The sequence below is a fragment of the Sciurus vulgaris genome, assembly GCF_902686455.1.
Source record: "Sciurus vulgaris genome assembly, chromosome: 14".
NCBI classification, from domain to species: domain Eukaryota; kingdom Metazoa; phylum Chordata; class Mammalia; order Rodentia; family Sciuridae; genus Sciurus; species Sciurus vulgaris.
Window position 1 is genome coordinate 92,140,358 of NC_136475.1, and position 27,986 is coordinate 92,168,343.

At 55.4% G+C, this 27,986-nt stretch overlaps 1 protein-coding gene across 2 annotated transcripts in view; it reads right to left on the reverse strand.

The window, feature by feature from the left end:
* Window positions 1-1,882: 1,882 nt before the first annotated feature.
* HPCAL1 (hippocalcin like 1) overlaps window positions 1,883-27,986 on the reverse strand; it is a 93,202-nt gene continuing 67,098 nt past the window's right edge. For both annotated transcript variants that reach the window (XM_079111582.1, XM_079111583.1), the window contains exons 2-5: window positions 20,861-20,949; window positions 6,443-6,837; window positions 5,380-5,485; window positions 1,883-2,741 (exon numbers count right to left, since the gene is read on the reverse strand). In XM_079111582.1, the coding sequence (XP_078967708.1) occupies window positions 2,644-2,741; window positions 5,380-5,485; window positions 6,443-6,820 (582 nt within the window). In that variant the 5' untranslated portion in view covers window positions 6,821-6,837; window positions 20,861-20,949 and the 3' untranslated portion in view covers window positions 1,883-2,643. The remainder of the gene's footprint in view (window positions 2,742-5,379; window positions 5,486-6,442; window positions 6,838-20,860; window positions 20,950-27,986) is intronic.

Genomic DNA, 27,986 nt, shown 5'->3' on the forward strand with positions numbered 1-27,986 from the left:
CCAGCTGAGCTGGGCTTCCTGACCTACGGCCACCATCTCTGTGGCCCCCTTTCCCAGGCTGCAGTAGACTCCCTGCGGAGCCACACTGACTTCAGTGAGCTCCTGCTGGGGCAGGGTCCACTGGGGACCCCCAGATCCACGTCGTCCACATTTGGAAACAATCACCTGTGACAGTCAATTTCATTTGTTGACTGACCGTTACAGGTGCCAGACTTCTGGTCAAGCTTTATTCTGGGTGTGTCTGTGAGGGTATTTCTGGATAAGATTAAAATTGAAATCTGTAGACCAAACGAAGTAGAGTACCTTCCCTGGTGTGGGTGGGCCTCTTCCAATCCATTGAAGGCCCAGAGAAGAGGCTGAACTTGACCTTTGTACAATAATCTTGAGCTTGACACCGATCTCCTGCCTTCAGACCATTAACTCCCCTGGGCTGCCCATCTGGGGACCCTCCAGCTTTCATGATTGCTTTCCCTATATCCAATACCTTATGATCCATCCCTCCAACCATGTGCATCCCTCCTGTGTCCCTCTGAAGAAACCTGGTCCACATAGCACTCTTTCCTACTGACATCCACCACTGTTCCCATGGTAACAGCCCTCCCCACAACAAGCCCTTCGGATTTGACCTTTGCCAGTCCTAGTTATATTTTGTAAAACTTCAGGCCCTCACTCAATTGGCCTGCAGAGTTGCCAAAGGCACCGTCTTGCTCTTTATAGCGAGTTGACCCTACCCAGGTTCCCTGGCCATGCCCTCTGTACCCTACCAGGTCACTAAAAAGGCTCACAGTCTTGGGTGAGTGGGAAACTTTACCATGAAATAGTCTCACAATCCCACTGGCTCAGAAGGCAGCTGGCAGGTGGACACACCCTTTCTGTTGAGAGGCATGGAGTCTTAAGAGGGATTAAAATGACTAAAATCAACAAGCTGCTCATGGGAGGCCTGCTGGGAGGCGGCCCCACACACACCTGCACTCCACACACAGGACCCTGAGCTGTCCTGTGCAGAGGGAGCCACTGAGGCGCAGGGACGCCGGGGCCCTGGGCGTGGGTAACACTGCAGGTGCCCTTCTTTGCAACAGAACCTCAGTTCTGTCTTTGGAGCTCCTGCCTCTTGAGAGAGCTGGGCGGCCCCTCAGCCAAGGGCTCTCCTGACTGGCCTAAGCCAGGCAAGGCCACGTCTGGCCTGGCACTGGCCTGGCGTGGACAGGCATGATGGTTTCAGCCAAGGAGATATAAAGCTGCAGGGAGAGTTCTGGAATGACTTCCTCCTCGGATGAAGAGCAGAGGGCTTCTGGATGCTCCAGGCCACAGCAGTCCTGGGGACCTCAAGGAGTCGAAAAGCTGGCTCTGAGGCTGGAGGTGGGGGAGGGGAGCACCCGGTGTCTTCTTGAATCTGCCAAGCCTGTGGCATGTGGCCTTTGGACTTCTGGGCACGAGAGATGAACACCCCATGGCTGTAGCACCTTCATGAAGGTGTGGGGACCTGACATTTGGACAGTGACAGCGGAGGCAGGAGGACAAACCGGGTCTGCCCAGCTTGCAACCCTGCCAATGCCCCTGGGCCGTGCCTCGCTCTTGATCGTGGCTTTCCTACCACCTTACTGATTAAGCCCGGGAGGGGATGGGTGGGGGGTGGGCAGAGCATGTCAGCCAGACCTGCCAAGAACAATCATATTTTATTTCCACAAATCTCTCTTGGCATTAGGCAGATGTTGAGAAACAGGCTGCACAAAATTTATAGACATGGTGACAGCCAGAGGGTAGGAGAGGGGCCAAATTCACCAACAACGGCTGGACCCCAGGATCCGCCTTTCCTGCAGAGTGGGGACTGGCACACCGAGATGGGGCTCCCCCAACAAACAACGAAACGCAGACATCTTCGCTGATTTGATCAGTTTAATACTGGAAATGCCAGACCAATCAACAGGGAGGACGAACCACACGATGCCTGCATTCACAAGAACGGCAGGTCTCCAGAGCCCGGGGCCCGCGTGCATTTCCGTTCGGATGGTACAGATGGAGAGTGCATAAATACCACAAGACAACCAGGCTCGGAGGGTCACAGGCCGCGAGGGGACCATGCTTCAAAGGCAATTGGAGGCATTAAATACGGGAGCTACACGTTACATTTCACTTCACCATACACATAATTTATACATTAAAAGAAAGGAGACCACAGTATATATACGTGCAAGCGGCTTTGGTCAGAGAAAATGAACGAGGGACATGGAGCCATGCACGGGAAGGGCTTGCCTGTTGCTCTCCATCAGTCTCTGTCCCCACCTAGCCCACAAAGTCACCTGGGATCACAAAATAAGTCAGCTGGCCTCAGCACGGTCCTGGGAAGTCCTGCCTAGTATCCTTGGTGTTGGCCTCCAGGCTCTCTGCAGGCACAGAGGTGCCCGGAGTCGAGAACACTCGAACCCTCCATGGAATCACATCCCTGGGTGTTGCCTGGGAAGGGCCCAGGCTGGGCGGGAGGGGAGGGATGTTGCACTGGTCAGGCAGAGGAGGGAGGTGCAGCCGGCTGGCCAGGCAGGTGCGGGACACAGGCCTGGTTGTGGAGGTGTTCACTTTTGCAAGCAAAGCTGAAAACGGCAAGACAAGCCTGTGCTTCTCTGTGACTGTCCCGTGGCCCGTGCCTCAGAACTGACTGGCGCTGCTGGGGTCACACTGCAGCAGCCGCACGATGGAAGGGTCGCTCTTGGCGCCTTTGATGAACTCCTCCAGGGACAGTTTGCCTGTGGACAGAGGCGGAGAAACTGGGTCAGACGCCTTCTCTGTACTTCCAAGGGGTTGGAACAACACTAGGTCAGGGAGACCTCCTTTGTGCCAAGTCGGGAGCCTTCTGGAAACTGGACAACATCCAGTCTCCATTCACTCACTTTCTAGGGCATTTCTGGAAATAAACTAAAAGCAAAAACGTTTTGCTTTCACTACTCGCTGCAAAGCATTTGCAACTCCACATTTGTGCCAGGGAGGGCAGCATGCCCTGGAGGTGAGGGCGGCCGAGGATTTCAAATCCTTGGTGAAATGGCCCCACGCTTCACTTATTAAGAAATGCGTGCCTCGGCCAGAAATCAGCCTCTGTTCCTAACCCGTGGATAATTCAGGCCACGAAGGCCATCCCACTGTGTGCTCCTGAGGCAGCCCTGACAATCCACTGCGCAGGGTGGCCGTGCCTGTCAGCCCCCTGCCCGCCGGCAGCCCACCTTTCCCATAATCATACCTAGCGAACCCGACTGCATCGTGACCCCACCTGTTCTGTGACTCCATAAGCAAGATGTGTCCATTCAGAGCTGGTCACCAGGGGAAGGAGCTAGGGCTCTGGAGGACAGGGGAAGGACCCCAGCTTGCAGTGGTCTGTGCTTGGGGATCTGTGGCTGTGCAATGGGACCATGAGCACACTCCACTGGACAGTGGCACAGGTGACAGGTGCCAGCAGCCCAGGCCAAGTGCATGGTGGAAGTGCCCTGGGGTTCTTGGCTCCATGCCAAAGGCCGGCCTGGACCACTTCATGTTTCAGGGTTTCCTCTCCAACTGGGGGTGAAGGCAACACCATCCCAAGGGCTAAGAGAAGGTACATTTAAGAGGCCGGTCCAGCACTGGGAGACTCAGTCAGTGGCCACTGTTATGCAGCCAGTAAACAGGGACCTTCCTCCTACCCACTGCTGAGAGGACGCTCTGGCTTCTCCCAGGGTGTGATTTTATGACTGGTGGCAGGCAGCAGGTGCATCTCCTCAGCTGTGTGTAAGAGTCTCTCGGGGGGCAACCAGGCCTCACCTACGTCTCCCAGTCAGAGGCTGAGGAGTGACTGGGTCAGCCCAGCTTGGACTCCAAATGGGAGGGCCCTGAGGGCTGGCAGAGGCCGGGACATCCCTGAAAGTTCCAGTCCTCCTGGCAGAGAACGGGGTGGCACAGCACTGGGGATCCTGAGCACCATGTGCTCGCCCATGTGCAGCCAGAACAAGTTAGCAGGAGAGAGCGAGGACCCTGCCCCAGGGTAAGCCCTCAGCCCAGGCCAGAGGTCGGGGCCACTGGGGAGGTGGGACGAACTGTGGGTGTCGCCAGTTCCTGAGAAGACCACTGGGAAGCCCCAGGGATGGGCGCTGCCTTGCCAGCCCTGTGCCCTGGCTGCACCCAGACTCTCCAGTATCCCGCCCTCCCGAGCTCCAGGGACCGAGGGGCCGGCTGCGGGCTCAGGGGGAGGCACTCCGTCAGTGGGTACGGGGCGGCACAGAGCTTCTAAGTTCATAGAGAAGCTGGGAGGGGACCCAGCACGGCCCAGCTAGCCTTCCAAAGAGGAGGGGCAAGGCTGGCAAGCAGGGCAGGGCAGCTGGGCTTGGGACACTTGCTGTGAAATCAAGAACAACGACCATGATTGGCAAAGTGGCCAACCCCATGCTAAGAGCTTTACAGGCATCATCCTACTGAGGCCTGGCAACCATGTGAGACTGGATTTATCTTTCCCATTTTATAGAGGAGTAAACCAAGGCTCAGGAAAGCCAAGAGCAAGCACAGGTCTGTAGGAACCCAAGCCCTGTGCCTCTTGCACACCAGGAAGTAGAGAACACATTTTAAATCAGCCCAAAGACAATGCTAGGCATCTTATTTTACTGCCCCTTGCTGACTGGAATGCTTTCCGCTGCCTGCAGTTACACAGAGGCCCTGTCTCCCTGCTGGGCTCAGTGCTTAACTCACCTGCTCGGTGCACTTATGGCTTCTCAAAGCACTTTTTTGTGCATTAACTTATTTTTAATCTCAGCACAACCCAGGGTGCATTTTCTTTTCTTAATGTTGCTTCTCTTTGTGGTCCAAGAGCAAAGCAGACCTGGCTCTGGGGCCATGCTGGACAAAGCCAGCACACGGGCAGGATAGACGATCTCAAGGCTGGAGCTGTGGCATGACCCCAGGGCCCCAGGCTCAGTGGGTGTAGGCAGACGAGGCCACATGCACATCCTGACAGAGCTCCCTGAGGCCCAGGGCATCTGGGGAGCCTCAGGTCTCACGGTGATAGCAAGCCAGGCTGGCCAGCTTCCCAGGGTCCCGTGAACCGGAACTGTTGGGCTTAATACCTCAGGCCCAGGAGCCTGTCTTCCTTTCCCAAACACACCCATGGGAACATGGTCACCTCCATTTTACAAGTAAGACTGTGGCTCTGAGGGACCAGGGACATGCCCAGAGTCATGATACCAAAGGAGGGAGCCAGAGCAAAGAAGGGCATCCTGACTGGACCTGTGTGTCCCTCAGCACAACTGTACAGGTGGCGGGAGGCAGGGGGCTACAGAGGCTGAGAAGCCACGGAGAGGAGGGGAGTGTCTCAGACACATCTGTGGCCCCAAGGGCACCATGTGGACACAGGGTCCCAGGCTGCCCTACCGTCATTGTTGGTGTCCATCTGCCTGAAGATCTTGTCCGTTCGCTTCTCTGGAGTGGACTCATCTTCCGGCATCTTCATCACAGAAGACACCATCTTATAGATGGCCTGCAAGAGCGTACAGGGATGCTCAGGGGACATCTCTGGGCATCTGGGGCAAGATGACAGCTTCCCAGGGGCCCTCAGTCAGCCAGGCACAGACTGGGTGCTCCCTGGCAGCCAGGACCTTCCCTGATGAGAAGGGTCCCTGCCACCAGTACAACTTGGACGGACCTCACAGACTGGATGTGGAGAGAAGTCAGACCCATCAGAGCAAAGTTCAAGTGTCCACAGAATCACCTTGCTGTGATGGGGGAAGGGAGACAGCAGCTCTGGCTGAGGGTCGGGTCAGGATAGTGCCAGGAAGGTGCTTGTGGGACCTTCTGGGGCTGGAATGCTGAGTGGGGGTGGTGGTCACAGTGGGCCCTCCATATCTGCAGGACCTGAATTCGTGACTCGACCAATTGCAGACAGAAAATATTGACAAGACAGTTGCATCTTTCTTGCATCTTGACAAGAAAGACCCACAGACTCTTTTGCCATTATTCCCTAAGCAAAGCAGTGTGACAACTATTTACACAGCACTTACATTGTATTAGGTATGGTAAGTAATGTAGAGCTGATCGAAAGCACAGGGGAGGAACCATGCAGGCTCTGCAAAACTACACCATCGTATCTGCTACTGGCCGTTCTGTGGGTGTCCTGAGACTAACCCCCGACAGATGCCCAGGGATGAAAGTGATTCCTAGCTCTGTCAACTCTTATGAAATCGCCTCTCTGAATCTTGGAACTTGGGTCATGTTGAAAACGACCCATTTCATAGGTCTGGAGGTAAAAACTGATCCCAGGGTGTGCCACGGGGCCTGATGTGTACAGCAGATGAATAAATGTGGCTTTTATCACGGCTCTTTGTAAGGACCTGCCCCGTCAGTGACAGCTGATCACTTTCAAACGGGCCGGGGAGGGACCTGCCAGAGTGACCGGGCCTGGGGGCGGACCCGAGTTAGGTGGGCTGGCGGGCGGTACCTGCACGATCTCTAGCATCTCGCTGCGGCTGATGTAGCCGTTGCCGTCCAGGTCGTACATGCTGAAGGCCCACTTGAGCTTCTGCTCCAGCTTGCCCCGCGAGGTCACGCTCAGCGCGATGATGAACTCCCGGAAGTCGATGGTGCCGTCGCCGTTGGTGTCGAAGGTGCGGAAGACGTGCTCGGCGAACTTGGAGGCGTCGCCGTAGGGGAAGAAGTTGGCGTAGATCTTCTTGAACTCGTCCACGGTCAGGTGGCCGGTGGGGCAGTCCTTGAGGAAGCCCTTGTACCACTCCTGCAGCTCGTGGTCGGTGAACTCCGTGTTCTCCCGCAGGTCCTGCAGCACCTCGGGCCGCAGCTTGCTGTTCTGCTTGCCCATGGCGGCCGCCGCTGCACCTGAGGACAGGGTGGGCTGCGACACTGGGGACGGGGCAGCACCCCGCCTGCCCGCTCAGCTGGCTGAGCACGTCCTCTGCCTCCCGAGCCATGGGCTGAGGGACCCGCACGGGACCACCGTCCCGCGAGCACAAGGGGAGCACTTCCCAGCTCACAGGCGCTCCCGGCTCGGTGTCCCGCGGAGAAAGCCAGCACGCTGTCCTCACGGGCAAGGCAGAGTCTGACCTTGGGAATGTGGGACCGGGAGGGGAAAAGGCAACCTGCAACCCACGGAAGGAGCACTGTCCCATGCCCCCGGCACCGTCCGAGCAAGGGGACTAAAATAATTCCTCGCTCTCATCATCCCTCCCCGGTTCAGGGCGACGTGGCCATGCGGGCCCGGGCCTGGCCCTTGGTTCTGCGCTGTTATTTTCTTTTTTACTATGATTATGTTTTATCCTTAGAAGAGGCGTCCAGAAAACTTTAGGGAGCCCCCTCCTCCTTATTTTGCCTTTGGGAAACCGCCCTGGTGGGAGAGGTTCTAGAATTAGCAGGAAGCAGGAAGTGCTGTTCTGAATGGTAATTGCAAAAAATGAGGCACCCATGGGGACCTGGGACCGTGCTGATCTTAAGAGCGCAGCCCGCGGTGGCTCTGCGCGAGGCCCCTGCCATGTTTCCAGGAGACACTGGTGCAGCCCTCCACGTGCCCGCCCCGTTCACACGTGAGCCTGGCTCAGTCATTTCTGAAGCACACGGAAGAGTGGGGGGAGGGGAGGAAATGACTCCACCCAAGTCTCAGAGGAAAGCGCTCTGAGCTGCTTGCACTTCACGAGTTCCAAACAGCAGGCACTGGATCCCTGGTCCGAAAGATAAGAAAGGCACTTCGCACACATTGTCAACACTTCCTCTTTCCTCTCTGCCTCTTCCCCAGGTTTTACTAGTCGACACAGACATGCTTTTGCTTTCATCTTTATGACTTTAACTGTGACACTTGACTTGACGTTCCTTTTCTAGCCCCTCATAGGCAGTTTGACATTATCTTTCAAAACCACACATGTGCATTCTCTGACCCAGCCGTCCGGTGCCGCGGCCGTACCGCTGTCTGTAATGACAAAGAGCCCGGGTGCCCCATTATGTCCTGACAAGAAACGATCTTCAAGATGGCTCTTGGCATGTAAAGAGATGGTGCACCATGATGTACAGAGCTTGTTGCCATTTGGGAAAAAGAAAGAAATATCTGCGCTCATGTGTTCACATCCCTGGGAAGACTGACTAGGAATGGCACCTGGGCCAGGGAAGGAAAGCTGGCTTGAAGGACAGGGGCCTCGGGGCCGTGAGCCCTTTTGCAATTTTAAAATGTTGAACTCTGTGCCCATATTTCCTATTCAAAGAACAAAGATACAAAAACACCAGTAGCCACGCAGCCAGACAGTCTCTCGATTCCCTCCCCGAGAAGGAATCTCTCTCCTTCCACATCTGTGCAACCTCTCGTTCATCAAGGTTGCAAACTACCTTCTGCTTTGCCTTCAGGCTGATCCTAAGTGTGAAGCCAGTCCCCCCACATAGCCCCTCCTCTCATTTCCTGGTCAGGGCCGCGTGTGCTTGGGGGGCAGCCTGGGTCTTGGGAGCGGGCCGCCAGCCAGGCCCAGCTCCGAACACGTAGCCCAGGAGCAACCTCCCCAGGTGCACTAAGTCTGCCCTCAAATGACACGTGTGGCTCCTGACGCATGGAGTCGAGGAGTCACATCGAACCCACGACAACGTGTGGAGGGGGATCACCTCCCCACTGGCCCCACTGCCCAGCGCTCCGACCCACCCTGGGGCCTGGCTGGAAAGTGTCCTGGTTTGTGGCATGGATAATTCTCTCTGGAAGCATTGTTTAGTGACAAAATAAGCAACACGGCCGAAGCCACACTGGGAACATGGGCGCCGAGGCTGGGCCTGGGAGCGGCCAGTCTATGAAAACCCCAAACTGGTAGAGCAGACGAGCTGTCTTAAGAGGGCTGTCCAAGGAGCTCTTGAATGAGGGCCAGGCAAGGGCTGTGCCTGGGGACAGTGGAGGCGAGCTGGCTGCCGCTGAGCAAGGAGGCCCCGCTGTGGGGATGGGACACCTGTGAAACAAGACCCCACAGAGTAGCCGGTGCAGGAGAGGGAGTGCTGTGCGCAGGCCTTCACGCCTGACCTGCCGCTACGGCTTCCACACAAGGGGTCCCGGAAAGCTCGTGTGTGAGGCAATACAGGAGCACTCAGAGGAAAAAGCTACAACCTGATTGGTGGATCCCTGTTACTGGATTGGTCATTTGAAGGGACTACTGTACCGGGTGGTAACTGGGCAGGCAGGATGTGGCTGGAGAAAGCAGGTCACTGGGCCATGCATTGGGGGTTTCTATTTTGTCCCTGGCACCTCCCCAACCCCTCTCTCCCTCTCTCTCTCTCTCTCTCTCTCTCTCTCTCTGTCTGTCTCTCCCCCTCGGCTGCCATGAGCTGAGCAGCTTTCCTCCTCCTCGACCTTCCACCATGATATGATGTTCTGCCTCATCGCAGGCCCAGAGGAATGGAGTTAGCCAGCCATGAACTAAATCTCTGAAACCATAAGCCCCAAACAAACTTTTCCTCTGGTTGTTCTGGTTAGGTGTCTTGGTGACAGCGACGAACATCCCAGCTCTCAGAGGGGACAATCAGAAGCATCACCCTGGACAATGGCACCTACTTGCCAGTCACTTCACTTATTAGTCACACTTTGCCAACAAGCAAATGAATCCTTGGAGAGCCCTGGAGCTGCTCAGAGGCGAGGCCAGGACTTGGGCCCTGGTCTTCCTGGCTGCCTGTGGCCAGGGCGGAGGATGGCCAGGGAGGGCAAGGCAGTATGGCCAGGTGGCCGCCACGGGCTGCCCTAGTTGGCTAAGGCTCGTCTCATCCCCTGGTTAGCATTCCTGCTCTCTCATCTTCAGAACAAGCCCTTCCATGACACCCTTGGAGCCGAGGGTCGCTGCATCAGGATCCACTCGCCTCACTGAAAACCAAATCCCTCTAGACTGAGACGCGGGTTTGCCTCAGAACGTGCCTGTGATTTGTGTTCCCACATGTGCCACTGAAGTGGCAAACGTGTGGCTCCCCTCTGCCTGCAGTGCAGATGTTTGTGGACAGCAAGGCTCCAGGTCACAGGGCTGGCCCAGCCGTAAGCACTAGAGGCAGCGGGCAGGGGGCTTGGTCTGCTGGCAACACTGCCTGCTTCCCCAGCTCCTTCCATGTGTGTCGCAGAGGCGACCGCATGACCCCAGGACCCTGCCTCCTACACCACTTTCTTTCTCCTGGCTTCCAGCTGGGCCTAGCACTGAGCAGGTGTGGTTGAGGGCATCCCTGCAGTTTTGTGTGCGTGTGCATGCACACACACACGTGCACACACACACACACACCAAGGCCTTCAGATTCGTTCCCTCAGGGCTAACATTCCAGTAGAGCCTGGACAACCCTCTTTGGGATGCAAGGCAGAGGGCTCAAGTGTCAGAGAGAAGAGGGAGAGGGAGACTGCCTGGGGACCTTCAGACTGCGTCCAAGCGCCCGGTGGCGGGGGCAGAGGTGTGGTCCATGGATCTGGGAGAGGGGAGAAAGCCTTTGGGCCTTGGGCGTCTGGACCCATCCTGACCAGAGCAGCGGCTTAAGTCTGCTTCTGCATCTGATCTCGTGCAGAGAAAGGGTTCTGCTGGCGACAAGACTGAGACAAAGACCCAGCTGCTGAAGGCATGGGACCATGGACACCCTGGAGGAGCGTAGGGCTCTGGATGATGGACTGGTTTTGCCCCTTTTTATGAAACCTCCCCCAACAAGGAGAACAAGAAACAGAACAGCAGCCATGCTGATGGCCTTGGCCACGTCCACGAGGCGGTGCCCACGCCCTGGCGGAGGGGGGCAGGGAAAGGCGGAGGCCAAGCAGAGCCAAGGCCGGCCTGGGTACCTGCAGGGAGGGATGGGGAGGAGGTGAAGGAGGCCGAGGCTGCTTCCGGAAGGCGGAGACTGGAGGCCCTCAGAGCCGCAGGGAGCGCGGGGCTGCCGCTGGCAAGTAAGATGACAGACACATCCCAAACGCCAGGGTTGGAAAGTCACCCAGTACTCCTAACCTGCCCACTCACCGCTTGGCACAGGCACTGGGAATCTCCGTGGGGCTCCCCTGGCTACTGCAGGGTGACTGGGAGCTGGGGCTGCCACCACTGCCTGGCCCCCCAAAAGAGGATCGCACTGCAGGGCTAAGCCCAGAAAAGGTCAAGATCTAGCCTCTGAAGTCCGGTGCCTTCTGCTGAGTACATTTACAGTAAATGAAAAAGATCTGTGTTAAGTCAGGGCCATGTGCGTAGGAAAGAGCCGGAGCCCAGGCATCCGCTCCTCTCGCTCTGGTCCTTCCCCCGGCCAGCTGCCAGGCCACAGTTCCCAGCCTCCTCTGCAGCCAGGTGGGCCTCCTGTGACTGCGACTGGCCGAGGGAGTGTGCAGGGCTGACGGCCACCGTCTGCGTCTGGCCCTAGACCTCCAGTGCAGCCCGCTCTCCACTCTCTCCTGCCCTGTGCAGGATGCAGGGTATCCTGGGAAGCACTTGGAGGCTCCAGGAGGAGCAGACCCCACAGGCTTTCTCAGCCAGGCTACCTCCTCTGAGGTGCAGCCCACAGAACGACTGGGGTGCCATCTCCTCAGTCCTCCTTCAGAGGGTGCGTGAGTGCCACGCTTTGGTGCTTGGGTATCATGGGTGCCTCAGGGACGAGGACTAACTCTTCCCTAACGCCCCGGTGGAGGAGGAAGATTACTAAGAGGAAGATGCCTGAGTCCTCCAGGGAGTGCATGGACGAGAGTCCTCTCCTCTCCCCAGTCATACCTGCTGTCATCAGGAAATATACCTGTGCCCTGCTATGTGCTGAGATTCAGGGTTGCCTCAGCCCTGACCAGTACCCAGCCCCCATCTCCAAAAGGAGGAATACCTTCTCGAAACTCAGGACGGGAACAGGGCCAGAGGGAACAGACCGAAGAACCAAGAGAAAAGGGAGAAGTCGAGGGAAAGTCTCCAACAGAGAGCCCCCAGCCCCCTTCCCCCTGCCCAGCAAGCGCAGGAGGGCCAGCCAGAATCACCACCAGACAAGGCCGGAAGGGCACTCTCCAGAGAAACCCGCTACGTGGTCAGAGCCAGGAGCTCAGCATTTTCTAGTTACTGGGGCTCTGGGAGTGCCGGGTCCTGGGCTGCGGCTGAGGTGCAGGGCCCTGCTCTCTGGATCCCCAGGCTGCATATGGCATATGTACAGACAGGATGAACCCTAAAAAGTGACATGAAGTGGGGCTCCTGGGGGGTTTCGTTCAGTCCTGGGTAGGGTGGGGGACTAGGTAGTTTGGCTAGGAAGATGGCAACTGGAATCAAAACTGAAGGACAAAGAGGATTTTAAAGGCTGCTGAAGGCTCAGTTCCCACAGGCCACATCCGGGGCAGACCTGGCAGAGATTCCGGGACTGGGAAGTGGGTCTTGCTTTGCTCAGCTGGCAGGGGCCCTGTCATCTCCATAGGGCGAGGCTCGAGGCTCAGGGAGGCTGTGCTGGTCTGCAGCAGGCAGCTGTGGGCCCAGGGGTGTCCAAGGCGAGGACGGGCCTCCTCCCGTGTCCTGTCTTCTCCCAGGGTCGTTCTCTGCCAAGATCCTCAGCAGCGATGGAGGCCCCAGCTGCTCTCAGCTGGCGTCCACTGCTGCTTCTTCCCTGGTAAACTTGCTGTCGGGACAGCTTCATTTTTATGAAGCCATTAAACGGAGCCCAGGAATGTCAAATAAAGCTGGCGGCTACACACGCCTCAGTCACTCGCTGGGGTGGCTCGTGTGGGCTCAACAAAGGCCCAGATGAAATATTTAATACAAAGGACCTCAATTTAGTTCTCCTGGAGGCTCCGGGGCGAGGAAGAGGGGTGCAGAGCAGCCCTGTGTGGGGTGACCCCTTCGTTATTGATTAAGCAAATGAGCCGGGCTCCTTGATGCTTGGTTGTCTAGGAAATGGCAGACAAAAAGCGAGACAGAAAGCCGCTGCTCACGTTTCCCAGCAGAAATGGCCACCGGCTCTGGTCGTTGGGCAAATCCAGCGTCACTCATCAGAAAGTGTCGCTTTCATGTCCACGGAAGGCGGTGGCAAGGAATGGGAGTCCCGGGGGAGAGCAACCTATCTGAGGGCACAGCCTCCTCCTGCTCCGCTTACAACACTTTATATTCAAGCAGGACTCAGAGCAGACAGGCAGCAGCCTTCTGAGCGCAGCGCGACGTCTGAATTCTCGGTAACGGAGCTGGAGGAGGGAGTTAATGCAGCATTCACACCCATCTCTCTGCGTCTCAGTTACTCTGTTATTGCTCTTAATGTGCTAAATTGTAAAGAAAAAAAAAAGAGTAAACATGTAGCTGGGGAGCCCCGTGGAGATATCTAGCCCAGAGCTGGCACTGCTGGCAAATGAAAGCCGCTTCAATGGCGAAGTTCATCAGCAGCGCAGCGAGGCCCGGGACCCGGCGCTCTAAAGGCCCACGGACCACAGCTCAGCACCGGCCACGGCACGGGTGACCTTTCACCCCATCACTCAAAAATGCTCCCGTCACTCCAGACTCCAAAGCTTGCTGGGTCAGCCAGACTTAGACACTTGGAGGGAAGACGATGGGGAGGTGGGGACACCAGGTCCCCATGAAGGGCCAAGGGCTCAGGAGGAGGCTGGAGAAGTTCTCAGTGAATTTGAACTTCAAGGGATTCCAAGGGCTGGGTTTGAGATGAGAGCTGGTTCTGTCTGGGGTGGAACAGAAGGTGGGAGGCAGAAACGGCCCCACTCCAGCTCCACTGCCCTGTGACCCCTGGATAAAAACTCCTCCTGGGGCTGAGCCACAGTCCTGGGGTCGATTGCAGTTTCCAAAACAATTCTGGCCTGTGCCCTTCTTTCCTTCAAATAAGCAGGTGAGAATCAAACCACCTGCAGTGTTGGCTTCCAACACAGTTCCCTGAGGAGGGGACAGTCCTGTCCGGAAGATTGTGTTGGCCAGGGACGCGGAGCAGGTGCAGTGCAGCAGGGCAGACACTAGAGGGCGGAGTCGGGCAGCCTCCCCAGACCTCTGCTTGGAGGCTGGGCCCCTGCCACGCCCCAGCTCACTGCTGCCACCTGCTGGGTGCCTCCGTTTCTCCATCTATAACCTGGGGTTGCTTTGTCCAGCACGGTAACCACGAGTCACAGGTGGCTACGGAGCAAAATTGGCCAGCCCAAACTGTCCTCAATCTAAAACACACTGGGTTGAGCCTTTAACATGGAAAAAAATTTACATACATTTTTAAATTGAATTTCTAGGGTGCCAGAATAGAGGGCTGCCCTCCACGCTGTGTTCTTCTCCACCTCCCAGGGTGGGGGTCTCCCTGCTACTCTCCAGCGATCACTGAGCCCCATCACAGCCTTCCGTGAAGGACTCTGGGCTGCCGCCCTGCGGGGACGGGGGCAGGTTAGCGAAGCCCACGCTCAAGCCTCTGGGAATAACGAGGAGGGAAAGAGGAAGTGCCCACGAGGTCGAAGCTTCCCTCACAGAGCCTGCTCCTGGGGCAGGGAAGGAGACTCAACAGTGAAAGCCCACGAGAATCCACCACCTGCAGGCCCTCTGCTCCCACAGACGCCAGGCCAGGAGAGGGCTGCGATCCCCTGGGGGAGGGCCAGGCCTGGGGGAGCCAGGCGAAAATCCAAGTGCAGAGTCCTGGGCAGAGCCTTGCTTTGCAGGTGAGTTTCGGGCTTTTGTTGGCAGAGCCCAGGAACCCCCATCTGCCCCTCACACCCAGCTGGTGCCAGGTAGGTGCTGGGTGAAGATGACCCAGAGCTCTTCCTGTGCCTGCTGTGCCCCCTCACCCTGGCACACCCACCAGACGGAGGTGCTGTTCCTAAAGAGACATCCCAGGGCCCAGAGTCTGGGTGCCAAGTGGAGCCAGCCTCTGCCTCCCATGTGGTCTGTTGTGATGTGACAGGTGAAGTCCAGCCTGGAGTTCCCCAGGGGGTCAGGCACGGGGAAGGGAGGCAGGAAGCTGGGTGCCCTGCAGCCCTTGGCAGTGCAGTCAGGAGGGCAAAGGCCAGCCCCGTTCACAGGGGTAGAGAAGAATGCCCAGCATGGTCGGGAGCAAGTGGCCAGGGCCAGCTTGGAAGACACTGGAGGCCAGGCCTCCCGTCTCCCCCAGCCCCTGGCCTCCCCACCCAGGGGCCACACTCCACAGAAACACTCGGAGGGAATTAACTAGTTGAGGGCTCGGGACCTTATTGCCGTGGTAAATGCTCAAAGGTGGACGTGGATAAACCCCTGACTCAGTCAACCTCTAATTCTCAGGACCTAAGCATGGCACCTCGGCCACCCTGGAAGGACGAGTAAGAGGCCAAGCAAGCTGGAGACTGTGGCCTGAGGCCTCCGTTGCCTCACACCGTAGATGGACTCTTGTGCCATTAGTCCTGGAGGGACAGAGCCAGTATGGCTGCTGGTCCCTGTCAGGCCCCCGCCCTGGCTCAGCTGTGCGGGCTGCGTGTGAGTGGGCACACCGACCCGAGCATTCCTCGGGGCTGAGGAATGACTCACGTGCTCAACCATGGCTGGGTGGGAAGATCAGCAGGTCGGAGTTAGATCTTGACTCCATCGCCATGTTCTGGGCCAGGATGTGAACAATGGCCCCACCCAGGGGACAAATATTGCAACTGCCCCTCCAGGGCTGGTTCTGCTCATCAGTGACTCAGCTCGTCTGGCTGGTGGCCAGCACCCAACACGCCCGAAGGACACAGCAGCTCTGCAGGGTGCTGAGCGGGGCCTGGAGTCAGGCAGGGCTGTGCCTGAGCCTCAGTGCTCCAGACCGCACCTTGGTGTTCTCCTCTGTAAAATGGGCTTGCAGTCAGGTGCTGGCTCTCTAGGAGGGAGTGCAGCTGGCAGGCCCATGGTGCCAGCAGGGTCTCCTCCACCCTCCCCTTGTCTGGCTGTATGCTCCCAGCTCTCTCTCAACCTCTCTGGGCTCCAGTTTCCTTGACTGCAAAATGGGAATAAGGATCCCTACCTGTTGATCCACGGTGCAGCTGTGAGGATAAAGGCACACAAAGCTGTAAAAGGCTCCGACAGACTGAAAGCATCAAACACATGGAGGTATTATCACAGCTTTTATGATAAAAGGAACGCCAGGCGCACTTAATGAGCTTAATCACAATATGACGGGAGCAGGCGGGAGCTGCAGGCAGCAGGCTGGGCTCCCTGGAGTTCCCTGCACTTCCTGGCAGACCCTTTCTGCTTGGCACGCCCCACACAGTGGCTTAACCTGGTCCTCAAGGCCTGGGGAGGGAGAGAGCTGGGCTCACAGTGGCCAGACACGTCCAGCTGGGGCGGGTCAGTGCAACTGTAACGCCCGTGCTTCAAAGAGACATGAGGAGGAAGCACAGAAGCAACAGTCAGGGACAGCGGCACAGAGCCTGCAGCTGCTCACGCTGCCGAGGCACCTGCCTGGCAAAGTGGCCCCAGCATCTGGGCCACGGGCACTGCTCTGTGCTTGCTGGACCGGGGGCAGGGGGCCTCAGAAGGGCGAAGGTCTCTCCTCTTGTGGCAGGATGTGTCTTGGGGGGTCTTGGACCCCTTTCAAAGGGAACCCAAAGGTCAGGGGACCATTTTGCACTTGTCCAGAGAACACCCAGCATCCTGAGGAGGGACGGGAAATCAGCGCTGTGCCTGGACGGGCTGGGGTGGGCCGGGGACACGTGTGCACCACACACCTCCACTCCCTGCCCGGACACCTTCGCACCACACCCGGCACACGTGCCCACATCCCGGCCACACACGCACACAGACGTGCACACGCTCGGCCCAGCCCTGGGCTGGAGAGGGCTGCAGTCAGCGCGGAAGGCCTCCTGATGGCAGGTCTGCACCGGGACTCCCCTCGGAGTTTCCCAGTCTCAGAACAGCGTGGGCCAGGCTTCTGATGGCTCACTCCACTGCTGTGTCCTCGCTGGGTTCACGCAGCTCAGGCACCGGGCCTGGCGGGAGAAGGGCCAGCGGAGGCCGGGACTGCTGGGAGGGCTGGCGCCTGAGCTCGGTGGGCCGTGAAGCTCTCCCTGGTGAAGAAAGGATGGGACGCACGCTCCAGGAGGGATCCTAGTGCTCAGAGGCAAGAGCGTCCAAAGGAGACGGCCTGCGGCGGGCAGTGGCTGAGAAGGGCAGGCCACAGGCTGTGGCTGGGGAGGGGCGGGGCTCCAGGGACTTGGGCACAGGCCCTTAGGGAGACTACCACCAGCAAGTCCCTTGTTCCTGCTACACAGCTCTGGGCCTGTTACCTCCACAGGCACCTTCGTGGGCCATGAACAGACTCAGAATATAGTCTAATATTAAAAATTATGGAATAATAAAGAACAAAGTAGAATAGTCTAGAACAACACGGAACAAAAGAACAGATCAACAAAGGTCAAGTGTGGGGAGGAGGCGCAGTTGGGGAAAAGGAGAAAGACACCTCTGAACTCCAGGAATTCAGGCTAATTACTTGCAGAGCAACTCAAATTTATAAAGATCAACTTAAAAAAATTAATAAAGGTAAGGGCGGGGATGAATGGGCCTTGTGGTGAACAGATGAGAACCCTACTGTCCTCAGCTTCAGATGGGCTGGAGGCCTGGCTGATGGGATGATCACATGCCCTGACACTTTCTTTCCTCCTCTGTTAAATATGGGTTTGGAACACACAGTCCCTGAAGCACAGCCCAGCTCCAAAACATGTCTCTGAGTCTATCCCCAGCGGGGCCTTTGAAGAACCCGAGGGCTGTGCCGACTTCACTAGGAATTTGTGTCCCCGCTCCAGGATCTTGGTTGGCAGCCGCTGCTCAGCTCTTTCCCCAGGCGATGGCAGAAAGATTAATTTCTGCCCGGTCCCTGCTTGAGTGATCACTAAATTCTCAGCTGCTGGGCCCCAGAGGAACTCATTCCAAATTTCGAATTCACGTGCCCCAGATAAACAAGGTTTGGTCATAGCCTCACGTGTCTGTGAGCAGAAGTGTCACCAAGCCAAGATCCGAGTGGTGTCCTTGAGACCTGCACGGCCTCTGGAGGTTTTGCGTGTTCCGACAGATGGCTCTGTCCTCGGGACAGAGTAGGGGTCCCCGCACATGCCTCCTGCTGTCCGCTTAAGCTCTCAGGCACCCGTCCAAAAACTTTGTGTTGTTTGAAACTTGGAAGGAAACCTCCAGGGGATCATCTCATGTGCTACCTGACTCATGTCTACCGTCTTTGGGAAGAAATAAAAACCGTCATTCTCATTAAAATGGCATTGGCCTAGGGAAATGCGAGGCACAAGAATGGGGACAGGCCAGCTGCCCCTCATGGCCCCAGCGGCCACGGTCTGGAGTTCCACTAGAGAATGTGCTGACAGTCAGGGGTGGACACAGCTCAGAAAGGCTGCCCAGGCCACCCTTATTCTTTAACTCACACGCCCGGAAGCCACGGGTTCTTCATGGGCGTGGGGGTGACACAGAGCTATACAGAAAGTGTCCATGGACATGTTTAACGGAACACCTACTGTGTGAAAGCACAGAGCTGAGTCGGGGGTGCCTTTAAAGTGTTCAGGCTCTGGTGCGGAGAGTGAGGCCCAGTCTCCTCCCTCCTCCTGCCCAATTCATGTCCTTCTCTGCCAGGCACTGTCTGGGTGCCGGGTGGCAGGAGTGAGAGAGGGAGGCGCCATTCCCAGACGGACTCACAGACTCGTGGGCCTCGGCCCTTCCCGGACAGTTTTCCCCAAGGACCAAGAGCTAGTTTCCATTCACTCAGGGCACAGCTGGAAATGGCCTCATACCCACTGAGCACAGGCCCCGAAACACAGCAAGTGCACAGTGATTGTTTGGAGCGAGGAAGGAAGGAAGCCAGGGAGGCAGGGAGGCAGGCAGGCAGGGAGGCAGGGAGGGAGAAGCCCAGCTGCGGGCATTCCTTCCAGAACCTCCAAATCCCGCAGATGCACCCCTCCCACGGGCCCGGTGGCCCACGAGCACTGTCCTGGGTCCTCTGGGGGACCGCCTTCCTTGCCCCGCCCACCTCTGACGTTTCCAGCAGAGCCTTCTGGCCCAGAGTCTAGCTGCAGTCCAAGAGCCAGTTTCTTGGAGCCCCTCGAGATTAACAGGTCAAATATTTGTTAAGTATCTCCTGTGTTCTCAGAGATTACTTCTAGAGATTACTTCTAGGTTAAAAATTCACACACGAGGTCTGATAAGGCTATTCATGCGGTCACAGAGAGAGAAAAATGAGAACCCTGGACTGTCCCAGGAACTCTGGGCCATGTGCCCAGGGAGGCTGGGCTCCTCTAGAAGGGAAGGGAGGACTGGCATGGACTCCACCTGGAGAGGCTGGGAAGTGGGAGGGACAGCATGGGAGTGTCTGGGGAGCGTTCATCTGAGCCTCCTGCCCGGCCCTGCCCAGGGCACCGAGGACAGCCTGCTGAGGCTAACCGCCCTTCTTCTCTCTGCCCTTCTCCTCCTCCCCAGCTCACGGGCGTCTGCCACGGCACTTCTCACCAAGGGCGACACAGAGCCGGGGCTCAGAGCGGCGGGCGGGCGGTAGGCCCCATGCCAGTGCCTGTGGCCCGGCAGAGGGGCCAGCAGGACGGCTCCCGTCCCCACTGACCACAGTGCATAAAAACGCCTGCAGCAGGGTGTGCTTGTGCCTTGCCCACAGCACCTGCCGGGCAGGGCGGACCCGGTCGAGGGTGGAGGATGCCCACAGGAAGTGATGCTGCAAAGTCACCCAAGGCAACCTAAAAAGAAGCCTCCACTTCCAACAGAGGAAGGATTTCCCCTCCCTGGTGCCCTGCCTGTGACCACAAGCGTCCATGCAGGAGGCTGTTAGGAAAGCCAGTGTGGTCGGCTGTCCAGGATGCTGCCGGGACCTGTGGCCTGTCAGCACTGTGGAGGCCTCAGCCGGAGGCTAGAGGAGGTGGGCCTGAGTCAAGCTCCGGCAGAGACCCAAACCTGCAGCCGCTGCGAGTCTAGCCTCTTCTAGAAGGATGCTGGCTAAGCGAAGCCTCCACGTGCAACAGCGACCGTCGGAACTCTGAGCAGAGCTGCCTGCATGAAGGAGCACCCACGGCGGAGTGCTGGGTGGCACCGCGCTGCGGGCACCTGTCTTCCGCACTGTGCTGAGTTTGCACCCCTGTCTGACCCTCCTCTTGTCCCCCCCTTGCTGGTCCTCGGGTCGTGCTGACCTTTGGCTGTCCCTCCACACCACAGGCAGTGCTTCTGCCACAGGCCCTGTGCACGGCTGCTGCTCAGACGCGAAGGCGTCGCTCCCGAGCCTTCCTCGGGTCTTCGCTCGACTTTTCTCTGTGAGGCCTTCCTCGAGGACTCTACCCGAACAGGAGTCCCAGCAGCATCCCTGACGCCTGTTCCTACCCTCGCTGTTTCCTCTACCTATGTTGAGTCCAGTGTCGCCTTCCCCTGCTTCACACAAGGTCCTGGGCAGCTTTGTTGTGTTCTCCACCATTGGAAGCCCAGAGCCCGCAGGCTTGTCTGGCACTCAGTACGTGCTCAATAAATATGCCTGAGTGAAGGCCATGTGACTGTGGGGGAGGCTGGGCCCCGGGCCTTAGCACGCAGGTGTGTACGGGGGGTGGGCAGTGAATCACCTGCTGTCCCACTGAGCATCGTTTGACCCCCGCCTCCCATGGCTAAGAATGCTCGTGTCAGAAAGCACCGACTGACCACCAGGCAGGCGCTCCTCTCGGGTGGTGGTGGGAGTCACTGAGTACTAGCTGTGTGTGCACTGAGGTGCCCACTGAGGTGCCCGGGGCCTCGGGATGGCAGGGACCCCACAGGCCTTCGATCTCTTCGCCTGTTCCAGCTTCCTGATGCCCACTACCCTTCCCAGCAGGACCCCACTAGACCCCTATGCACCCCCACCTTTGGCCTTCCCTGGTCTTTATGCTGAGCTGGGTCAAGTCGCTGCACGTGGGCAGGACCCACAGTTGGCAGGAGCCACCCTTTCCATCCTGGGCCCTACCCAGCCCCAGGGCAGTGGGGCTACAGAGGTGACTTACCTAAGGCCAAGTGGAGGCTGAGACGGAGTGGGGGTCAGAACCTCCAGGGGCTGGATCCGCGGGCTTCACCGGGCTGCTAGACCATGCCCCTGGGAGAGAGAACCGTCGGGTCAGGTAAAGGCAGGTGCCCCCGCCCGAGCCCACCACCTCTCCTTCCAGTTGGTTCTGTGGGACCACAGCTCCCGTGAGCCCTGCACCGACAGAGTGGCAGTTATGGCTGCCACGCAGCCGGCATGGGTGCCAAGCATCTGACTCTCTTGCTCTGGCCGCGTGCACACCTCTCGTACACGTGAAGCACATTTTTAATGGACTTCATTTTTAGGGTAGCCATAGGTTCACAGCAACACTGAGAGGAAGCTGCGGAGATACCCACGTACCCTGTCCCCTCACACAGCCTCTGTGGCTGTGGACACCCCACACAGAGCGGGACGTTTGTTACAACAGAGGACATCACTGCCACCCAAGCCCACGGCCGCAGTGGGGTTCACTCCTGGTGCTGCACATTCTGTGGGCTTTCTGGGGTGAACCCTGACCTGTATCCTCCACGAGTGTCACCTGAGCCAGAGACCCTGCCCTGAACGTCCCCTGTGCCCTGCCTTGTCCTGTTTGCTCTTGGTACTTTCAAGCCATGGGTTCCCTGAGCCAGGCTTTGACACTCAGGGAAATCAAGGCCAGGTCGGGCTGGGTCTCTGTGCCGCCCCCGAGGAAACAGCAAGGGAGCAGCTGAAGGCACGGGTGCTGTGTCTGTCACCACCGCACCTGCCTCCCCGCCTTGCGGGCAGTCGTCCTCACCCTCCTCGGTGACAGGGACAGGTCCCGTCACACTCCACTAAGCAGGACGTGGGACACCCCAGATGTGTCCCCCACTCCAGGTCCCACTCTCAGCGATTCTTGTTAATTAAACTGCTACCACGGGGCCAACGGGAAGCAGTGAGGAGCACCCCCTTTCGGGTCGGGGTCGGGGGCTCTCCGATTCCTGAGCTGGAGCAGGTGGACACTGTCTGCCACACTGCACCATTAACGCCAAGTGGCTTTGCCTGGTTGCATTCCCTCAGCTGTCTAGGTAGAAGACTCCACCACCACCCACCTTTGGGGACAGTCCTGAATGACAATATGCTCAGGGTTGCTGACCTCAGGCAGCCACTGCTAATCCTCAGAGGCGCTTCCTAGCATAGTCGCCCTGGCCCTCAGAAAGGACCAGTGGCTTCAGGGGGAAGCTCTAGGGTGGGAAGGTGCAAGGGGACATTCCACTTCTACACCTGCTCTGTTGCCAAGTGACCTTGGGCATGTCCTGTGACCTCTGCCACTGTCAGAATCCCCATCTACGACCAGGTAGGTGGGGCGGATCCTAGAGGAGGAGGCCAGGGCCAGCTCCAACCCCGGGCTTCCCAGCCGGAGAGTCTTGGTTCCAGGGACCTTGGAGGCACTGGCTCCCGGCTGCCTGGGAACACTCCATGGACGTGAATCACAAATTTCCTCCTGGTTCTATTGCTAAGCCACAGGGCTCCCTAGCCACTAGCATTCCAGTGACAGATTAAAGATTATAGCTCTGGCTGGAGATGGCATCAAGGAACAGAAGTCATTATGCAGAAATCATTATGTGGAGTTATGTCTGGTTGCTCCTGATTTCTGTCTAGTGATTGTCTTACAAATTGCCAGGCCTCTTCCTCTCTAGAAGAGGGAAATGCAGAGGCCTGGGTGACTCATACAGTATAACTGAGCGCGGCCGTGTGGCTCCAGACTCCTTCTGCACACTGTGCATCCACTCCCGTGAGCAGGGGCTCTGTTCCGGTGCCCTCTGGCTGAGCACCTGGGAGACAGATGTGTAGAAGAAGCCCCTAGGAGTGGAGTTCATCAGATTCACCCACTGGGCCCTGCACTTTCCACACCTCACTTCCTCTGCACGGCACCCAGAGCCCCAGCCCTTAGTTCCTGTAGGCCGAAGGCTCCTTCCTTCCTTAGGTTTGGGTTCTCTGGGAAACTATGTAGCATGTGACCAGCCGCACACGCCGCACACGCTGTGCACTCCCAGCGCTAGGCACAGGCTGCACAGCTGCAGGAGAGCTGAGGGAGAGGGCCATGCGGCCCCTGCCCGGCTCTGGTCCCTGGTTCCTTCTGTGTGACCTTGACCTGTTACCTCACTTCTCCCTGCTTCCCTTCCACATCTGAAATGCTATGGAGCTCATCAAGTTTTTGTAAAGATTAAACAGGTTAATGCACAAAAAAATGCTTGGCACCTAGGAAGCACTCAATGACATCAACTATGGAAGGGCACAGAGAGGCTTGGAAGAATCTAAGTCAACTAGAAAGACACCAGCTACCAAAACTGACTCAAGAAATAGAAAATTGGAAGACAAGTTATTAGAAAACTACCCACAAAGAAAAGCCCAGACCCAGATGGTTGCACTGCTGAATACTCTGTAACATTTAAGGAATACTAATTCCTCACAAAGTCCTCCAAAAAATAGAAAAGACGGGTACAACTCGTTAGGAGAGGTCAGTATTACTGGGATATAAAACCATGAAAAGCTGTCACAAGAGGACAAACTTACTTTCTAATATCCTTTGTGAATATAGATGTAAAATCCTTCATAAAATAGTAGCACACCAAGGGCGTCAATATGTAAAAAGGATCCTATACCATCTCCAAGTAGGATTTATTGCAGGAATGCAAGGTTGGTTTGCCATCCGAAAATATACAAAGTCAATTAATTAAGAAAACAAATGTCACACACTCATTTCAATAGGAGAAAAAGTGTTGACAATATCCAACACCCTTGCATGATAAAAACACTGAAAAAACTAGCAGAATGGAACTTCCTCAATCTGACAAAGAGTATAGTTAAAATCATATTTAACAGTGAAATAACTGGCTACATTCCTCCTAAGATTAGGAATTAGACAAGGATGCTTACTCCTGCCACTTCTATTCAAAATTATACCATATTTCTAGGCAGAGTAATTAAGCAAAGAAAAAAAAAAAAAAAAAAAGAAAGAAAGAAATTCAGGCCAAAAAGGAAGAAGTAAAATTATTTCCATTTTCTGATGACATGATTTTATGCATAGCAAATGTTCAGAAATTCACTAAAGAACATTACAATAATAAAAAAAGTTCAGCAAAGTTGCTGGATATAAGACAATTATAGAAAAAAAATCAGTTGAACTGGGTGTAGTGACATGACCCTGTGGTCCTAGTCACGCAAGAGGCCCAGACAGAGGATGGCTTGAATACAGGAGTTTGCGGCCAGCCTGGGCGACATAGCAAGTCCCGATGCTGTCCTAAAAACCTGTATTCCCACACACTTGTAATTCAAAAGTGAAATTAAGAAAATGATTCCAAAACAATAGCATTAAAAAAAAAAAAAAAAAACCTAAATATTTGGAAACAAATTTAACAAAGTAAGCGCAAAACTCCTACTCTGGAAACTATAAAACATTGTTGAAAGGAATTAAAGATCTAAATAACTATAAAAACATTCCATGTTTATGAATCGGAAGACTTAATATCATCAAGATGGCAGTACCCAAATTGCTCTACAGATTCGATGCCACTCCCACCAAGATCCTAGCTTACTTCTCCGCAGAAATTGAAAAATTCACATGGGGGTGCAGTGCAGGGGAGTGTTATTGGCCAAATTGTATTGTTACATTGTGTACATATATGAATATGTAACAACAAATCCCATGATTATGCACAACTATAATGCACCGATTAAAAAAAAGTGGAAAAAATAAAATTCATGTGGAACTGGAAAGGACCCCACATTGCCAAAACAACTCTGAAAAAGAAGAACCAAGGACTCACCTCCTCGTTTCAAAACTTACTACAAGGCAGGAATAATCCAGACAGTGTGGTACTGGCACAAGGACAGGCGAAATGAAAAACAGAAGAGAACCAGGAGTCCAGAAATAAACCCCACATCCATGGCCAACTGACTTTCAGCAAAGGTTGAAAGACCATCAGGTGGAAAGGAATATCTTTTCAACAAATAGCACTGGGACAACTGAATAGCCATCTGCCCCAAGAGTGAAGCTGGATCTTTGCCCCACATCATATACAAAAGTTAACTCAAAATGAATCTAAACGTAAGAATTTAAACTACAGGACATGTAAAAGAAAACAGGGTCTTGGGCTTGACAAAGGATTCTTAGACCAAACACCAAAGCCCAAACCACAAAAGAGAAGATAGATTCAATTCTGAGACAGGGTCTAAGTTGCTTAGGGCCTTGCTAAAGTTGCTGAGGCTGGCCTCGAACTTGTGATCCTTCTGCCTCAGCTTCTTGAGCTGCTGGGATTACAGGTGTGCACCACCAAGCCTGGTTCTGGGAGAAGATAGTTTTAGATCATTTATCTATAAAGGACTTTTACCTAGAAGATATGAAGAACTCTTACATAAGGCTGGGGATGTTGCTGGATGATGGTGCACCTGCCTAGCTTGCACAAGGCCATGGGTTCAATTCCCAGCGCGGGGGCAGTGGGAACTCTCACAACTCAATAAAGAAAGACAAATGCCTGATTAGAAAAGGCAAAAGGTTTGCTAGACATTTTTCAAAAGATCCACAAGGGGACAATAAGCACATGAAAAGATGCTCAACACCTTTAGTTATTAGACAAAGCACAGTGAAATACCACTACACAACTACTAAAATTTCTTAGATTATAAAGTCCAATCAATGCATGTGCTGGCAAGGATCTGGAAAAACCAGAGCCCCCGTATACTGTTGGTGGAAATGTAAAATTATGCATCCATTTGGAAAACAGTTTGGTTAAACATACAGTTATTATATAATCCAGAAATTCTCCACATAGGTATACACCCAAGAGAAATGAAACTTCAAGCCAACCCCAAAACTCATAAATAAATGTTTTTAGCAATACAATACATAATAGCCAAAAAGTGTGGAAACAGCCCAAATGTCCATCTGTGGATAAACGGATAAATAAAATTTGGTATAGCCATATAATGGAATATTACTCACCTACAAAAAGTAGAAAAATACTGATAAATGCTGCAACAGAGATGCTAAGTTAAGTAACCAGACACCAAAGGACAAATTCATGTATATAAAATGTTCAGGATAGGAAATCTATAGTGACAAAAAGTAAATCTGTAGTGTTTTAGGGCTGCAAGAAGAGGGGAGAGGGAAAGAGGGCATAGTTAAAGGGTATGAGGTTTCCTTTTGGGATGATGAAAACATTCTGAAATTGATCGTGGTGATGTTTCCAAGTAGTTGTGAAATACATCAAAAAACTGAGTCATATACACGACACTGACTTCACATTGTGTTCACTAGATAGGTAAATTGTAGGTGTGTGAATTACATTTCCATAAAGCCATTAAAAAGAAGGAATCTAAGTCATTGTCCAGCCTCTCTACACCAGAGGACAGAGGGTGAAGAATCACAGGACTGGGCTTTCCAGCCCTGCACCAAGGCACACACAGGTCTTGGCAGATGGGAAGGGCAGGTGCCGGCTCAGCTTGGCCACCTCACAACCTGGCGTGGCCCCAAGGAAGGAGCCTGGGGCAGAGCTACGGAGCTGCCGCAGAGCACCTGGCCCCAGCTCTGCGCCGCGCTGAGGGCTGCCCGTGGGACAGATGCGGAAAACACAGTCCCCTTGAGAAGCGCAGGGCCCAGTGAGCTCCCGAGGACGTGCGCCAGCGCTCGGTCGGGCTGCCAGACACAAGCTTTCTGGGAGATCCAGGACCCTGGGGGTGGTGCAGGAGCCCGGATCTCAGGATGTCCAGGGTCAGAAGGAGGCTCCACCAGAGGAAATCTCAGCTCTGTTCCTGAAACAGCCCAGACTGCCACCCCAGGCTCTGTGAAATTATGGTCCTAGGGCTCTCTGGGCCAGGTCCCCGGAGTGGGCCGGGCCCAGAGGCCTATGGTGCCCATCTTCCTGGCTGGCCAGCCCTTGGGGAAGGCAGCTAGCAAACTTCCTCAAAAGAGGAAGACGCTGACACCACCTTGCACGTGAAGCCCGTGCCACCTCCGAGACCCAGGAGAGGGCCTCTCCTGCCCTCTGGCGCTGAGCTGGATGTGTGCTCTGGAGATGACAAATAATTTTAATATATCCTGAAATCCAACTTAATTAGGGAGCAAAGTCCCTTAGGGAGAAAAAAAATCTATATAATGGAGTCTGAAGCCAAAGATGGACGGTTTTTGGATCATGACTGTTTCTGAGGTGACTGTGGTTTTTAAGAGACTGATTCTCTGCAGCCCTGGGCAGACGTTGTGTGTGATCGACTCTCAGAGGCATTTTCTTCATCGCTCAATGCAAGAAACTGAATTATAGGAGACATGCCGTGTCCCACAGATGCTACCGCAGCGGCTCCCCCAGCATATGGTGAAATCAAGATACCCAGATGAGGCCACCCAGGCTGCCTGCCTCCCGAAACGGAGAGGCTGGGAAGATGACCGGTGCAAGTGAGTGGACCCTGAACCAGACCTGGCCATGACCAGCGCCCTGCACCAGGCCTCCGGCACCCGGTACCTGCCCACCGAGGTACTGACTTCCGGACACTGTGTAGCGTGTCACTGTGGCTCCTCTTTCCACTCCCCTGCCAGTGCAGGTGAGCTCTTGTCACAAGCTAAAAGGAACCTACTGTCTGTGGCCACTTTGAAAACTGTTAGGCATATGCACTCGATGGGACCCCGCCTGCCGTGAACCAGGGACTCAGCTCCTCGATGTATGCCCAGCAGAAAGATGGACTCACGCCACCCAAAGGCACAGCTGCACGACCTGGGCCAGCGCTGACCTGGAGACTGTCCAAACGTCCATCTGCATTGGATAGGTAAATACACTGTAGCACATTCACACTGGAATGTCACAGAGCTACCAGAGGATCTTTAACGACAACGACAACATACAGGAGTCTCACAAGGAAGCCAGACACCAAATGCCTTAGATTGGCCTTCTACCATGGCTGCCCAATGCTGCCCATCCTGGACCGGGGGCCATAACAAGCCTGCCCTGGTGTTCTTCTCAGGCAGTGTCTGAGGCTCCTCCTGTTCCAGAAGGAGGAGGATAGAATGAAGCTTTGCCAACACCAGGACAATGAGGAAGCCACAGGAAGCACCGACGGGCCTGGGGAGGAGGACCCTGTCACCCCCCGCCGAATGACAG